At 36.0% G+C, this 15383-nt stretch overlaps 1 protein-coding gene across 1 annotated transcript in view; it reads right to left on the bottom strand.

The window, feature by feature from the left end:
* The window catches only part of CFAP47 (cilia and flagella associated protein 47), a 212668-nt gene that overhangs the window by 185255 nt on the left and 12030 nt on the right, over positions 1-15383 (bottom strand). Inside the window, exons 9-15 of the mRNA XM_088144456.1 lie at positions 14395-14587; positions 10351-10561; positions 9853-10005; positions 8326-8509; positions 5827-5923; positions 4570-4786; positions 313-557 (exon numbers count right to left, since the gene is read on the bottom strand). Of these exons, the coding sequence (XP_088000582.1) occupies positions 313-557; positions 4570-4786; positions 5827-5923; positions 8326-8509; positions 9853-10005; positions 10351-10561; positions 14395-14587 (1300 nt within the window). The remainder of the gene's footprint in view (positions 1-312; positions 558-4569; positions 4787-5826; positions 5924-8325; positions 8510-9852; positions 10006-10350; positions 10562-14394; positions 14588-15383) is intronic.

Genomic DNA, 15383 nt, shown 5'->3' with positions numbered 1-15383 from the left:
TTCTTCACCAAAAGGGTTTTAGTATGAATTTGGGCCCCAAGTCACCATCTCTCAGACTAATTTAGAATATAGGATTGTAATAAATATGGACCACTAACAGCAGCTAGGCTGCCTTAGAAAATGACAAAACCATGCATAACCACCTGTAAATATTTGAACAACAAAATTATTACTACCCTGCACCTTCTTTTCAAGAAAGGATAGCTATTACAGATGTGATTTGTCCCCTCAGCTTTAAGTAAATATTCTCTCATTACATATTTAATAATTTGCTCTTTGGTTGAAAAAAAAAAAGATCACATTATACATCACCTTTCTCTGGGCAGATGGAAAATCCTATTCCTTTATCTGTGACTACAGGCTTCCAGGTAAATTCTGCAGAGTAGTTTTTTCGATTATATAGAGTGACTGTTGTTCTAAATCCAGTTTTTGCTAGGAAGCTAAAAGCAGGATTTAAAATCAATTCCCTTGTAGATAGCTCCAGGGCAACAGGCACAATTTTTGCTATCACTAAAATATGTCCAACATGGTGCTGGTTTATTGAATATATAAAAGACCTGTAATCCAAAAACAAAAGATTTTCTTCATCAGATGCTTCATTTCAATATCATATTCAATATAGAAGTTCCTATTGCTACCAAAGAAACTCAGTAGACACATCCATGTAGTCATAGGGAGTTGAATTTGACTTGAAGGAGTCTTTACCTTTATTCAAATTCTCTTTGAATTATTGTACATTAGGTATTGTAATTTATCTCTAAGAAGAGAGGTTTCTTTCCCCCAAAATTTTTACTTGTGAATTGGGAGAGAGTTTTACATCAGCCAATTACAAACTGTTCGAAACAAAAGAATTAGCCTGAGGCATCAATGGGTGCAGAAACTTTTCAGATTAGCTATCGCTTGGGAGGAGCAACAGTTCTTTCCTTATTCCCTCTTTACTTCATCACATCTCTAGCCAGTTTGGACCCCGTTTTCTCTTTCTTTCCTTTCCCCACTGCAGTTACCTCCCTCTCTTGCCTCACTTCTGCCTTCTTTTGTTGTTGTTTCTGCTAGAAGCAGGGAGGGGGATGTATGAGTGTTTCTATGTAGATGAATGAGTTGTGCCTGAGAGAAAGAATGGTTACTTTTAGCTTATGTAGATGAAAATCAATTAATTTTGAAAGTGGGATATCTTATTTTAAAGGCAATTAATTTAAATTAGTAGTTATTTATTCTATTAAATATACATTTATTTCTTATCTTGACTTCGCATTTGACTTTTTGGCAAGTATACATGCCCACCTACATATTTGCACCCATATACATTTTTGGTGTGGGGAAGAAACTTCAAGAGTGGTTTCACCTGGAGTTGGCAACTTTATTTTGACAAGGTTTGGGAAACTTTGGGAAGTTGCTCATTGCAAAGAATTGTTCCCTCTCTCTCTCTCTGACAGGGTGCCATATAATGACTTAAATTTTGGGTTGTCTTCCTTTTTGGCAAACATGGTACTTACTCCATCTTGAAAAATTTTGGCAATTTCTGACATTTGTAAGGCATTTTTTTTTCTTACACAGATCTACAGTGGAACCTCGGTTTACGAACTTAATTCGTTCCGTGACTCTGGTCGCACCCCGAATTGGTCGCAACCTGAAGGAAATTTTCCCATAAGGTTCAATGTAATTACCGTTAATCCGTTCTGGCGTGGAGGACAGGGAGTCAGCTATTGCTTGGAGGGAGAGTCCCCCTCCCTACGACCACGTGTCAGGGGCGGAAAATGGCCGCAGGGGGGGGAAATGGCCGCGGACCATGTGTCAGGGGCGGAAAATGGCCGCGGACCACGTGTCAGGGGCGGAAAAATGGCCGCAGACGTGTCAGGGGTGGAAAAATGGCTGCGGACCACGTGTCAGGGGTGGAAAAATGGCCACGGACCACGTGTCAGGGGCGGAAAAATGGCCACGGATGTGTCACGGGAGGGAAAATGGCCACGGACCGTGTCACGGGAGGGAAAATGGCCGTGTATCCTGTTCGTACTCCGAGGCGGAGTTCGCAAACCGAGGTAAATTTTTGCAGCCGGAGCTGGTCGTAACCCGAAAAGTTCGTTAACAGAGGCATTCGTAACCCGAGGTACCCCTGTATTTAAAAACTGAGCGGTAACTCAATCAGAGAGATTGTTTTTTTCAATAAATAAATATAAATTATTATAAGCTACCTTATTCCATGTCATAAAAAAGGAGATCAAATTTTAGCATAATGCCTGAATAGGCCATATATAGAATTTCTAACCTCAGAATTTGGTTTTGCTTCATAATTTACATTTTCTCAAATGTGCTTAGAGTTCTAGAGTCAGAACAGATAATTATTTTTTCTTAGTTTATAAATGCATGGTATCGTGATCCTTTGTTGTTGCTGGTGCAATTACATGGTATCGTGATCCTTTGTTGTTGCTGGTGCAATTAATTGGTAGCCAAACTATGCTAAGAAAACATCACTACCTTGCCATCTTCCTTAGGGCCATTATAAGTGCACCAAGATATGTAGCCAATACAATATTAAGACTAGAAACAGGCATGTCAACTGTCAAATCTCAAGCCTGGTTCAGAATACTGTTCTGAATAGAGTCTTATTAAACCTCATTGGTTTACTGCCACTGTTATTACTGGACAAATATAAAGACACTTGGCAATTAACCTGTGAGAAAAAAATTAAGACATATGGACTCTCATTTGAATTTCTAAATCAGATGGGCTATGAAGATGCTGTTAATATAGTCAAATCAAGGATAGCAGATATGGAATCCCAGAAAGATTTGTCAAAAGCCCCAGAAAGTCCTCCTAGACCTCCTGCTAAACACATAAGTTAACCTTTTATAAATGCAGGTGGGCTTTCTCTATTGCACATACTAATTCATTTCCTTCTGTAGTAACACAGAAGAAATACCACAAGACTCCTTATTCTGAAAGTCTGATCTTGTGGAGAAGGAAAAATAGAATCTATAGCAAACACTCTTCTAAGCTGCCCTTTTTATGAGCAAGTCAGTAACCAGAGAATTACTCCACTTTTTAAGAGATTGGAAGGGAAAGCCACAAAATCCTATCTCCATTTTCTACTGAAGGATGGCTTCCCTGATGTTTCAACTTAGGCGAAGAGATTCTGCTCAGAAGCTATCCAAAAGCATAAGACTTTTATAGACAACAGGCAGCAGTAGGTCTTTATAGCTAAAATGTTCATGTAAAATGTATTTACTATTCTTAAGTGGTATATCTCATTTTAACTCTGAACTTTTTTTAGAGTAGCTTTAGTTTTCATAGATTTTAGACTAACTTTATATGTTATATGCTACCTATGTTGATTCTAGTTGTTTATAATATTGTATGATATTTACGTATTGTACTGGTCAATGACTGAAATAAATACATTATTATGTTGTTGTTGGTTGCAGAGTCAGTGAGATGTTTAGACTGGATTTGGCATTTTTATCCACCTATTGAATTCTTCCCAAGGACCTGGGATAGACAGATGTTGTTGTTCGATGGTTTGATGGTGTTAAAGGTATCATCGCAGGATATAAGCTGGTCCAGTAAAGCTGCCTTTTGCAACTGACAGTAATTTTGTCAATGCTGATGGTCTTCAAGTGGTGTTCCAGATGTTTTGGGATTACACCCAAGGCACCTATAACTATTGATACTATCTTTGCTTTCTTTTGTCATAGTCATTCTACTTTTATTTGCAGGTCTTTATATTTTGTGATTTTCTCCAGTTCTTTCTCTTCTAGTCTGCTGTCTCCAGGTATTGCAATGTCCACTATCCAGACTTTTTTGTCTTTCTTATCAACAGTTGTTAAGTCTGGGGCGTTATGTGGCAGGTGCTTATCTGTTTGAATTCTAAAGTCCCAGAGCATTTTAGCTTCTTCATTGTCTATGACTTTGTTTTGTGGTCCCACCAGTTCTTGTTTGCAGGCAAGTGGTGATTCTTGCAGATATTCCAATGCATCATTGTTGTTACTTTGTCATGCCATTGTTTGTAGTTAGTCTGTGCAATCTTCTTGCAGCAGCTAACAGTGGACTCACTGTTTCTTCAGCTTCTTTGCAGAGGCCAGCATTTGTTGCCTGTTGCTGTCTTCTCAATTCCAGCTTTATATGCATTTGTTCTTAAGGCTTGGTCTTGTGCAGCCAGAATTAGCCCCCGTCTCTTTCTTCAACTTTCCTGCTTTTAGCCATTGCCAGGTCTTATTGTTATCTGCTTTGCCTGCTAGTTTTTTTTTGCCTATGATTATGATTATTACTATGCCAGTAAGCAGCAGCAATGGTAAAACTGAGTCATTAAGTATACTTAACTTAGGAATACTGAAATCAACCTACATATTTGCGAAGCTCTTAGACTGTCTTTAAACATACTTCCTACAACTTAATTTGGTTAGGACAACATATATGAAATCTCTTTACAAAACTACACTTAATTTTCAATGTTCTTTTTACTACTGCTTTCCAACAAGAATCCTGAGTGTCCTCCATCTATCCTCTACAGTTATTACTGTAGAGTTATTTCTCTTAGCTACCAAATTAACACATATATAAAAATATGAGCTTTACTTTTTAAAGTTTCCCAATGTGTCACTCTCAAACACCACAGGAATACAAGTTTTCATAAAAGGTGTCATGACATGCGACAAAGGACTAGTCTGTTGCAGTTCTTCACTTTTAATTTCTACTTTTATCCATATATGCACAGGTAGGTTATTTATGATATGCATTTTTCTGGTAGATGTCGAATGCACACAGACTTCTCCAAAGTCAATAGTGGAGGGACCTGGAAGGAATAGAAAAGGCATGTTTTATAGAGAAGGGGAATATAGTGCTATAAATCATAGCACACATCTATATATGTACAATATGTTTATACAATTCCTATCTCATTTTTGAGATCACACATTCTATGTGGGGCTCCCCTCAGAGTTGTCCAGGGACCACACCGAGGGCAGACTCATGCATTTAGGTTACTCAACTCCCTAACCACACAATGAAGGCTCTGCATCACCTGTCAATTAATTACCAAGTCATTTTCAAGGAACTGCTATTGATCCTGTAGTTTAGGGCCAGTTTATTGCTGAAATCATCTATATCTATTTGGTTTATTCAATCTTCGTACAGGAGAGGATGCACTACTGACCACAACATTGCTTGCTTATATTCACTCAGTTGTGGTAGAGAAGTATTCTCTGTAATGATGCCCAGCTGGTGATATAAACTTCCCACAGATTTTAAGCTGGCCCCCACTGTGAAGTGTTTTTACAGAAGTTGAAAATATTTACTTTCCAAAGGCTTTCTTTGGTTTTATCAGCTTTTCAGTTATTGCCTGTTTACTGTTTGTGATTGTATATTATTTTGTAGTGTTTAAGGGTATGTGTGTATCCCTATATTTCACTGTATTTATTATAACTATTTTCAAAATAACATTTTTTAAAAATTGAAAACATTACAATACAGTCTCATTTGTAGTTTTCTCTCCCTTTCTGCAGATAGGGGATTACTGTAATGACAATAAATTTGCTCAAACAAAAGTCAGCTGGTACAAATTAAGAGGGATTTTTTTTGGGGGGGGGCAAACACTAAAATACTACATGTGATCAAGAAAACTTTCATAAGTCAACTCTTCAGAGTAAGTTGGCTTGAGAGAAAAAGAGAGCAATAGCCTCTGGAGCACTTAGTCTCTAAGGATCCATAGTCTTCGTGCTAATTCATCCATATGCTCTTCTAGAATTATTCCACGTCTCCCCAATTTTCCACTTGCCTATACAATAGTTGGTGATTTAAGACAGGAAAATTTGTTTTATCAAATCACTGTATTACCAATGACTACTTGGTGAAGCTGTTTTGGTGTCAAAATTAGACTGCAGTCTTCAATTTCTTGCTGAGACAATGGTTCAGGATTAAGTCCACCATTCACCTATAAAAATAGTCCAAAAAATCACTACTTAAAAGAGCTTAATTTGTTTAGATACAAAAGCATCACATCTATTTTCTTGTCTGATGATACATGAATATCCTGAAATCTGAACCCAAAAAATTGTGCCTTTGTGATTATTAAATTAAAATGCTTGAGAAAATTTGGCAGGCTCATACTGTTCTTTTCCCATTTCGAAGATTTATAGCAGACACTCCACCTCCCCTGAAGAAATGTAATTCCCTCTAAAGAGGCACCCAGGACTGCGAGTCCCATCATTGCCTAAGAGCTAATTTTCCACTGGAGGAAAACAACCTTCTAGGCTTCATGGATTACCTCCCTTGCAAAAACAGAGACAAATATCTACTCTTTCTACCAGTTCTGAGAAGTCACTAGGTCACTGATGGGTAAAGACTGTGGAGCAGGTGATCAGTACTCAAGCTGAGCAGGCTCATTGCTTTCTCACAGATAAACAGCAGGCCCTGCTCAAATAACATACACTTGCTCAGGGGAATATTAGTTTTGTAAGCATTCCTATTTAGTTTCTCATGCCAACAACCTCCTCCACTTTTATTTTTGCACTGCTACAATGAATCCACATTCTTTACCTTCTTCTTAAATTCAATCCATAAATTGTTACCCTGGCTGATATGCCTGTACATATTTATATTTTGGGGAGCTATCCGTTTCCATTTAATGCTCTTTTTTTACATAAATCTCTCTCCTTTACACAAACACACACACACACACACACCACCTTTCACTAATATTTAAATTAAGAAAAGCAATGCTGGATCAGGATAAATGATGGGAATGTCATGCAGAAATAATATCTCTGCAACTACTAGAAATAAATATATATTTATAAAAATGCATGCTTTGGTCTAACTACTTGATACCTACTGCTGCTACCAGCTATCTTTCAGGAGCACCTCACCTGGCATTCTCCCACTATCCCCAGCCCATTAGAAAGATAGTGTCTGGCCCAGCCCAAGAACAATGATGAAACAGTCCAGCCCAGTACAATTCCTTTATTAGCTTACACCTTACAGACAGAATCTTGCCAAACTAAATCTATACTACAGCAACTACTGGATATACCCTGTGAGATTCTAGGGAGTGGCTATCCTGAACCTCTTTCGCTTCCTACGCTCCTGTTGCAGACTCAACTGCCTCTTGCCTCCTCCTCTCTCCTGGAATGCACCCCCTCCTTCCCAATAGCCTTGATCTCCCACATCACTCTCCTCCTCATAGATACATTCCATCACAGGGCTCCTAGATTGTGTTGCCCTCTTGGCAAATGTAAAAGTAAATGTGGTGGGAAAAAAATGAAATTATTTCTACATTATAATCTCCCGGCCCTATAGAATATAGGCACATGACTAGAGGTTTCAGCCCTTTCTTCCCCCTTTAAGAGTTAAAACAATTCACAAGAGATTTCTAAGAAATCAAAGCTTATTTAAAAGAGGGGAGGAATGTAAAAAACTACTTTAATTTTAAATATCAAAACTATAAATATGCCAGACTGCAGAAAATGGATTATAGAGATGCCCTAATTTATTAATATACAGCAGTTGGCAAATCACTTATATGGAAAAATCTAAAAGACCACAAGATGGCACTGCTCCACTAACAAATGGCATGATCCCCTTTGTGAAATGTGAGATGCTGCAATGCAATAATACAGACTACAAAATATTCCAAATAAATTTAATATCTTCCTGCCAATCTTAAATATAAACAAACAAAAGCTGGCATTTAACATCCTGTTTATTTTATCATTTTTATAGCCCACCCAACTTAAAAGACTCTGGGTGAATTAGAGTCAAATAGAGTAATATAAACATAAAATATCAATGCAGTTTCTAATTATAACATTTTCCCCGTTGCTATAGGCTCTGCCACTTGGATATGCCTTTTCCCTGGTAATTCCATTTTAATCAGATGCTGGAGGAGATCAATACTAACTTCTTCCTTCTCTCCATCTTAGCATGCAGCTTCCCTGGGTGTCTGCCTCCAGTTCTTAAAAGAACAAAGTGTTTTCCTATCCCAGGAAGGGGGAATTGGAGAACTGGATTATGCCCACGTGCCAAACTCTTGAATGTTGACTGAAACTCAACTGTCTGTGAATGTGGAAAGGGAGCTTGCATGATGCATATTTACCACAAGACATTTTGGAGAAAAAGGCTGCAGGTTGATGCAATAGACTGTAAATAATTTATTCTTTTCTAGAAATAAATCTTATTAATTTAATGGGAAATTAAAGGGATTAGAGGAAATACAGAGAAGAATATGAAAGTACATTTACACGGTTAATAGAGCAGAGATAAACAATATATTATAAGTCAAGTATATTCTGAGAAGCTAAAAATAAGGTAGGTCATATTCAACAATACTAAACATACCTCTTTTTGTATAGACTTCGATTCAATCTCTGCTAGCTGTTTACTAGTTAGCAGGCTATTTCCATTTACACAAGCAGCTTGTTTCTCCAGGTTATCATGATTTAAAATTCTGAACCTAGGAGATTTCAGCCCTGATGCTGGGTTTAATCCTATGTCCACAGGATTATTAAGCATTTTGAAGATCCTATTGGGTCAGAGTAATGAAAGAGAAGTCACATTCAACTATCTAGCACATATATTGCACAATTTTGAGCAAATTTAGACTTAATATCTTTGCTAGGTGTTTTATTAACTGAATGCATATAATATGAGGGGAAAGTTCCTTCAAAAAATGTCTTGCCAAACTGTTATTGAAAACTCTGACTGATGTTCAGTTCCACAAAGGCTACCATAGAATGTTTTCTTCCAAAGTAATTACTGCATATTTTCCAAAACCAGCTTTGTCCAAAGTGATGATGAAAGTAATATTCTCTTAACAATATCATTGCTACCCTATTTGCTTACAATGAGATCTCCAACTTAGGGTGCTCCAAATCAGTGGCATTTTCTTCCTTTGTTCACTCATCAGCCTCAGAACTGCCAGGAATTCATGTCTGAAAACTTTATCAAGACTGATGGACAAATGTTTTCTTGCCTCACTTATAATAGCAGATAATAACCATGTGAGTCCTCCAGAAGTCTGAAGCCTATGTGATACCAAGCATTTCAAAAGTAATATGAGGCAGTTAGTTCACAATAGTCAGTTCTGGCGCAATATGGTTCATGGGGTCACAAAGAGTCGGACACGATTTAATGACTAAACAACAACAACAAGTCAGTTCTGATATAGCAGGAATCTGAGGATTTTTACACTATTGACTTGGCGGATGGTGATATTTAAATAGACATTCCATTTCTTATTTATTCAATTCTTATTTATTTTACAATTCTGTAGAGTAGCAGTACAAAATGTTTGTTTATTCATTTATTTATTTATATATCAAATTTGTCACCACCCATCTCATTGAAAAGCGACTAAAAATCTAATACAGCTTGGTGAAAGTGACACCACAAAGGTGAGATCAATTTGTAAGCAGTTAGGATCAGAGCTGATAACTGGACAAAGCAAGTAAAACTGGAATCTACATAGATTTCATATTCTCATATTTATTTGGATACACAGAATTATTTCAACATTTGAGACATGATTTACAAAAATTAGTCATATTAGAAAATAGGACTTTGCAGTGTTTTGGAAATAATTTTGAAAAGGTGCTTTGGACTATTCAGGATCACCCATCTGCAGCTCTTTAAAGCAGCCTTGTTTTTTCCCACTGCAGCTGCTAAATGATGTCAGGAAAAGACACAGCTGCTTGTAAAGGCTGTAGACTAGACATGTTTCTGCCTCTGTATTTTCTGAAGCACTGATTTCCAAATGCTTATTAGATTATATACAGATTTAAATAAATTAAAAGAAAGAAAGAAAAGATAATATAATAAATGTTTCAGTGTTATAGTATTTGGGCATTTTATCTGGAGGCAACTTACTGAGCAGCTTTTTTATTTAAACGAAGTTTTCTTAAATTGTGAATGTAGTCTGCATAATAGTCTTTATTCATTTGCTTTTCCAGTTCTTCATATACTGTGTAAGAAAACTCTGGATCTATGTAACAATATCTGGGAACTTTTGTGAAAATAGTCCTAAATCAGAACAGTGAAATACAACTTCATCAGTACATGGAATATCGAAATATGCATTGAAGATGCAAGATATTACTCCTTTTACTACATTTTTTTTTCTTTATACCCCCATTATTCCACTAATCATTACTATATTTGATCAGGCAAACACAAAAATAAGGACAAAATAATTGGAATTTGATTTAGGAAAGTATTAACAGCATATGCTTCTGCACAAATAAAAATCACTTACAGAATAAAATAGATTTCCAATATAAAAGTAATATTCACTGTGGCAAAACAATCATATAAAATAATAAACATAATAACCGTACGTCCCGAGATCATCATTATTGATATTACTACCTGTAATCCTTATGCAACTCAGCAGGTCTTATGCTGGCTGGACGATCGTTGGGAAGAGCTACTAGCGCATTGCTTAAATTCCTATTAATCCGGTGAGCATGTAATTGTGTCTTATCTGACTTAAGCAGTGCTACTGGTGCAACATCACTCTGTTGATCCCCCTTGTTAGCTATAAATATCCCCGTGGCATTGGAAATCAATGGTGTTAAACCTTGGGTCAGGATTTAAATAAAAAGTAAATTATATAGGACAAGCAAAACAAAATATAAATTACTGTATTTTATTCCCACAAATTCCATAATATTTTATTCACAGTAACATTTTTTCAGTTAAGGATCATATTCACACCTAACCTCCCATAATATAACAATTTTCAGATTCAACTTTGTTTAAACCTGAAATGAGTTTCAGTAAAATTGACTGGTGATTAAAAAAACAAAGAAAATAAATAAATTACATCATTCAAATAGCTAAGCAAAAGATATTACACAGAACTTATCTTTCAAAATATACTAGTTAGTACTACATATTTGATTTCTATTTTATGGTACAGGAATACAGTCATGTGAAAAAGAAAGTACACCCTCTTTGAATTCTATGGTTTTACATATTAGGACATAATAGAAATCATCTGGTCCTTAGCAGTTCTCAAAAGTAGATAAATACAACCTCAGATGAACAGCAACACATGACATATTACACCATGTCATCATTTATTTTACAAAAAGAAAGCCAAAATGAAGAAGTCATGTGTGAAAAACTAAGTACACCTTATGATTCAATAGCTCGTAGAACCACCTTAAGCAGCAATAACTTGAAGTAATCGTTTTCTGTATGATTATCAGTCTCTCACATCCTTGTGGAGGAATTCTGGCCCACTCTTCTTTACAACATTGCTTCAGTTCATTGAGGTTTGCAGGCATTTGTTTATGCACAGCTCTCTTGAGATCCCACCACAGCATTTCAATCGGTTTGAGGTCTGGACTTTGACTGGGCCATTGCAACACCTTGATTCTTTTCTTTTTCAGCCATTCTGTTGTAGATTTGCTGGTGTGCTTGGTATCATTGTCCTGTTGCATGACCCAGTCTCAGCCAAGCTTTAGTTGTCAGACAGATGGCCTCACATTTGACTCTAGAATACTTTGGTATACAGAGGAGTTCATGGTTGACTCAATGACTGCAAGGTGCCCAGGTCCTGTGGCTGCAAAACAAGCCCAAATCATCAACCATCCACCACCATGTTTGACAGTTGGTATGAGATGTTTGTGCTGATATGCTGTGTTTGGTTTTCATCAAATGTGGCACTATGCATTATGGCCAAACATCTCTACTCTGGTCTCGTCTGTCCAAAGGACAGTGCTCCAAAAGTCTTGTGATTTGTTCAGATGCAACTTTGCAAACCTAAGCCTTGCTGCCATGTTCTTTTTAGAGAGAAGAGGCTTTCTCCTGGCAACCCTTCCAAACAAACCATACTGGTACGGTCTTTTTTTAATTGTACTGTCATGAACTTTAACATTTAACATACTAACTGAGGTCTGTAGAGTCTGAGATGTAACTCTTGGATTTTTTTGCAATTTCTCTGAGCATTGCACAGTCTGACCTTGGGGTAAATTTGCTGGGACATCCACTTCTGGGAAGATTGGCAACTGTCTTGAATGTTTTCCACTTCTGAATCATCTTCCTCACTGTAGAATGATGGACTCTAAATTGTTTGGAAATAGCCTTATAACCCTTCCCAGATTGATGGGCAACAACAATTGCTTCTCTAAGATCACTGCTGATGTCTTTACTCTTTGGCATTATGTTCACACACACCTCAATGCTCAAGACCAGCAAACTCCTAAAACTTCAGCTTTTATAGAAGTAGTTACACTTGCTGATGATCAATTAATCAAGGGCATTTGATTACCAACATCTGGCTGCTACTTAGCCTCTTCATACCTATGGAAGCAGTAAGGGTGTACTTAGTTTTTCACACATGGCTTCTCCATTTTGGCTTTCTTTTTGTAAAATAAATGATGACATGGTGTAATATGTCATGTGTTGTTGTTCATCTGAGGTTGTATTTACCAACTTTTGAGAACTGCTAAGGACCAGATGATTTCTATTATGTCCTGATACGTAAAACCATAGAACTCAAAGAGGGTGTACTTTCTTTTTCACACAACTGTATGTTTCAGAGTTTCAGCATAAGTTAATTCTACTTCTTATCCTTAAAACTGAGGCAGATCTAAAACACCAAAAAGAGATTTAATTAAATTGCCATAAATATATGTATTTCTATAATGATCAAATGATAACTCAACTTCAAATGATATGTTGAAGCAGAAGGCTTCAATCTTTTCATAGGTCAGATGAGAGCAGCTACTAATAAATAAATAAAAATAAATAATTAAAAGTTTTTAAAAAATAGCATAATGACAAAAATATCCCAAAAAGCTAGTATTTTTTACTTGAGTATATTAAAGTTAGGATACGTCCTGTTGTAAAACATACTTTTCCAGACAGAATATTAAGCTTCAGGATTAAATTATAGCTCACCTCCAAACAAATATAAGGAATATAAAAATGTATTTTTATACTGAAAAGGAACTATGGAATTAAGGCATATCATTTTAAAACACAGGAAACCAAATGCAATTTCTGCTTGAATCCAAGAGTCTGCATGCATTCTATGTAAGTACCAGAATGTTCCGAATTACTCATTTATTAGCTTACTAGAAGTGAAATGCTCCATAAAGATACCTACAGCTGTTCAAACAGCTTGACGTTTAAGCAAAATAACTTTTTTAATACAAAATCAGTATGCATGCCTTGAGCGACTATGTTCTTCAAAAAGCTATAAAGCACATTCAAAATACTATTTTTAATCCAGGGGAGACTTTCAGGAAAATGTGTACGTGAAAAGACTCCCTCTGAACTGCTGTTAGAGGTCTGAAATTCCAAAATGCTCTAGCAACAATGCTTGCTTTCCATTCCAAAAGAGTAACTTACAGACTTGTCATATTATTTAATATATTAATAATATTTTTGCCTCAATAAGTGTTGATTTGAATGTTCTGATATGACACCAACCTATGGCAATCACAAGTCATCCTTTACTGGAAAATATAGTTTTAGAAAGCTCCAAAACAGGAGAGGAATATGTAACAGTGTTCATATAGTGTTCATCATTTATTTGATTTCTATGAACAGAACTGTAGCTTGAGTACAACTCCATCTCAAATTAACTTCCAACCAATTTATGCTAACTCCTACCAGCTTGCTATGATCTTCAAGGAAGAAAGATTCTTCTTGGGGGCCAGAAAGGGTAGGAGCAAACAGTTTCTTGGAAGATGAGAAAGGCATCTTTCACCCTTCCCATGTATCTTTTTTCTAGACAGCCAAAGATTTTAATGCTGTCACTTTTTTGTAAATAACATCTATTTTTTAATTTAATCTAATGAAAGTTGAACTAGTTGTATTCTTAGATTTCAAATGGAAAGAAAACATCATGGCATATTTTTTGCATCCAAAAAACAAAAACAAAAAGCAGCTTATAAATTATAGAAGCAGAAAATAAGATGCTTAACAAACTAAAATCAGTACCTCCCATCCACACGGGAAATTAAAACCACAATCAATTCCTTGTTTAAAAATGAAATTGAGTCATTAAAATGTCCTATTTAGTTTTAAGCACAAGAGAGCAGCTGGCTTGTCCCCCATCTCCCTATGAGCCACTTAGAGTACTGGAGACATCTGGTATCCTACCTATCCTAAAAGGAACAGGATTCACAAGGGAATGAAATTGATGCTTACAAGTAAGCTTAACTGAAAACTGAAACTCATTCTCAAAAACATTTATGTTAAGCTCTCTGTTCATGGACCTCCAGATAATTTTAAAAATTAGTAGAGCATTTAAATCAATTACTTCTTCATAAGAACAGCATTTTCTAATTCTATCATTTCATGTCCTCTTGGGAAAATGTTTAAATTCTCTCTCATAAAGAAGAAATAATATTCCTAACTCAATAAAAACTTAGCACTTTTTTCTTAATAACATACCCGGGTTGCTTTTCAGCACAACTTTAGTGGATACCGACTTGCAGAGGCCAGAAAAAACTAAGTGTATTTGATGAAATGGTTTCATCTCTAAAACTGGAAAGTCATCTTTCTTTGCTACTGGTCCTATGATATCTACTTTCTGCCTCACTGTGAAGGTTCCTATATGCCGTGGCATAAATGAAAATATCACATCCTAAAGACAAAAAAACAAAAATATTAAGCGTATTAGGAAAGAAAACCAAAAGCAAGTTGTAACAAGTTCCATTTGTTACATTACATCACACTCCTCTACTTAAAGCTTTAATATGACTTGTTTCTTATATTTTAAGAAATGAAAATATCTAAACATTTTCTAATTGAAATTATGCAACAGAATTGAATTATACATTATCATGTTCTCTTTCACATACAAAATAGACATAATAAGATGTACATTAAATATACAAATGGACAATGGAGGAAGGAAACTGAGGAACCAAAGAAAGAATTATAAAATAAATTGAATGAGAGCAGAAGTGAATTAGAAATTGGGTATGTATTGCTTATATAATTTAATAAAATATTCTGGGAAACTGAATCTTGCCAGGAGACAAAAAAAGGAGAGAACATTCCACACAACAGCAGAAGAAAAAGTTTGAGAATATGAGTAAACGCCAGCAAAATATCAGCTGGACAGGACAGAGGGAGAAGAGGAAATAAGGAAGATGCAGGACAAGGACACAGAGCTTTAAATTAAGTATAAACTTGAAATTAATGAGGTGCCTGAGAGGGCAATGTAATGAAAAGAATAGTGACTACTATGTAGGAGAAAATAAGTTACAATTCAAATACTGTACAGTAATGAATGAAGAAGCACAAGGAAGCAAGAAAATGGGTATGTAGTTTAGCCAGAAAGGGAAAAACAGAAAAGGGATTTCATCCTAAGTATGGAAACTGGGGATATCTGTGACAGACTGTGGTGTTATTGTTGGTGCACTGTGCTACATTCT

Source organism: Python bivittatus, unplaced genomic scaffold, assembly GCF_059951505.1.
Source record: "Python bivittatus isolate LINGU-HERP-01145 unplaced genomic scaffold, Pbiv_v1 ctg000350_np1212, whole genome shotgun sequence".
Classification (NCBI taxonomy): Eukaryota; Metazoa; Chordata; class Lepidosauria; order Squamata; family Pythonidae; genus Python; species Python bivittatus.
This window is presented reverse-complemented; position numbering and strand designations above follow the sequence as displayed.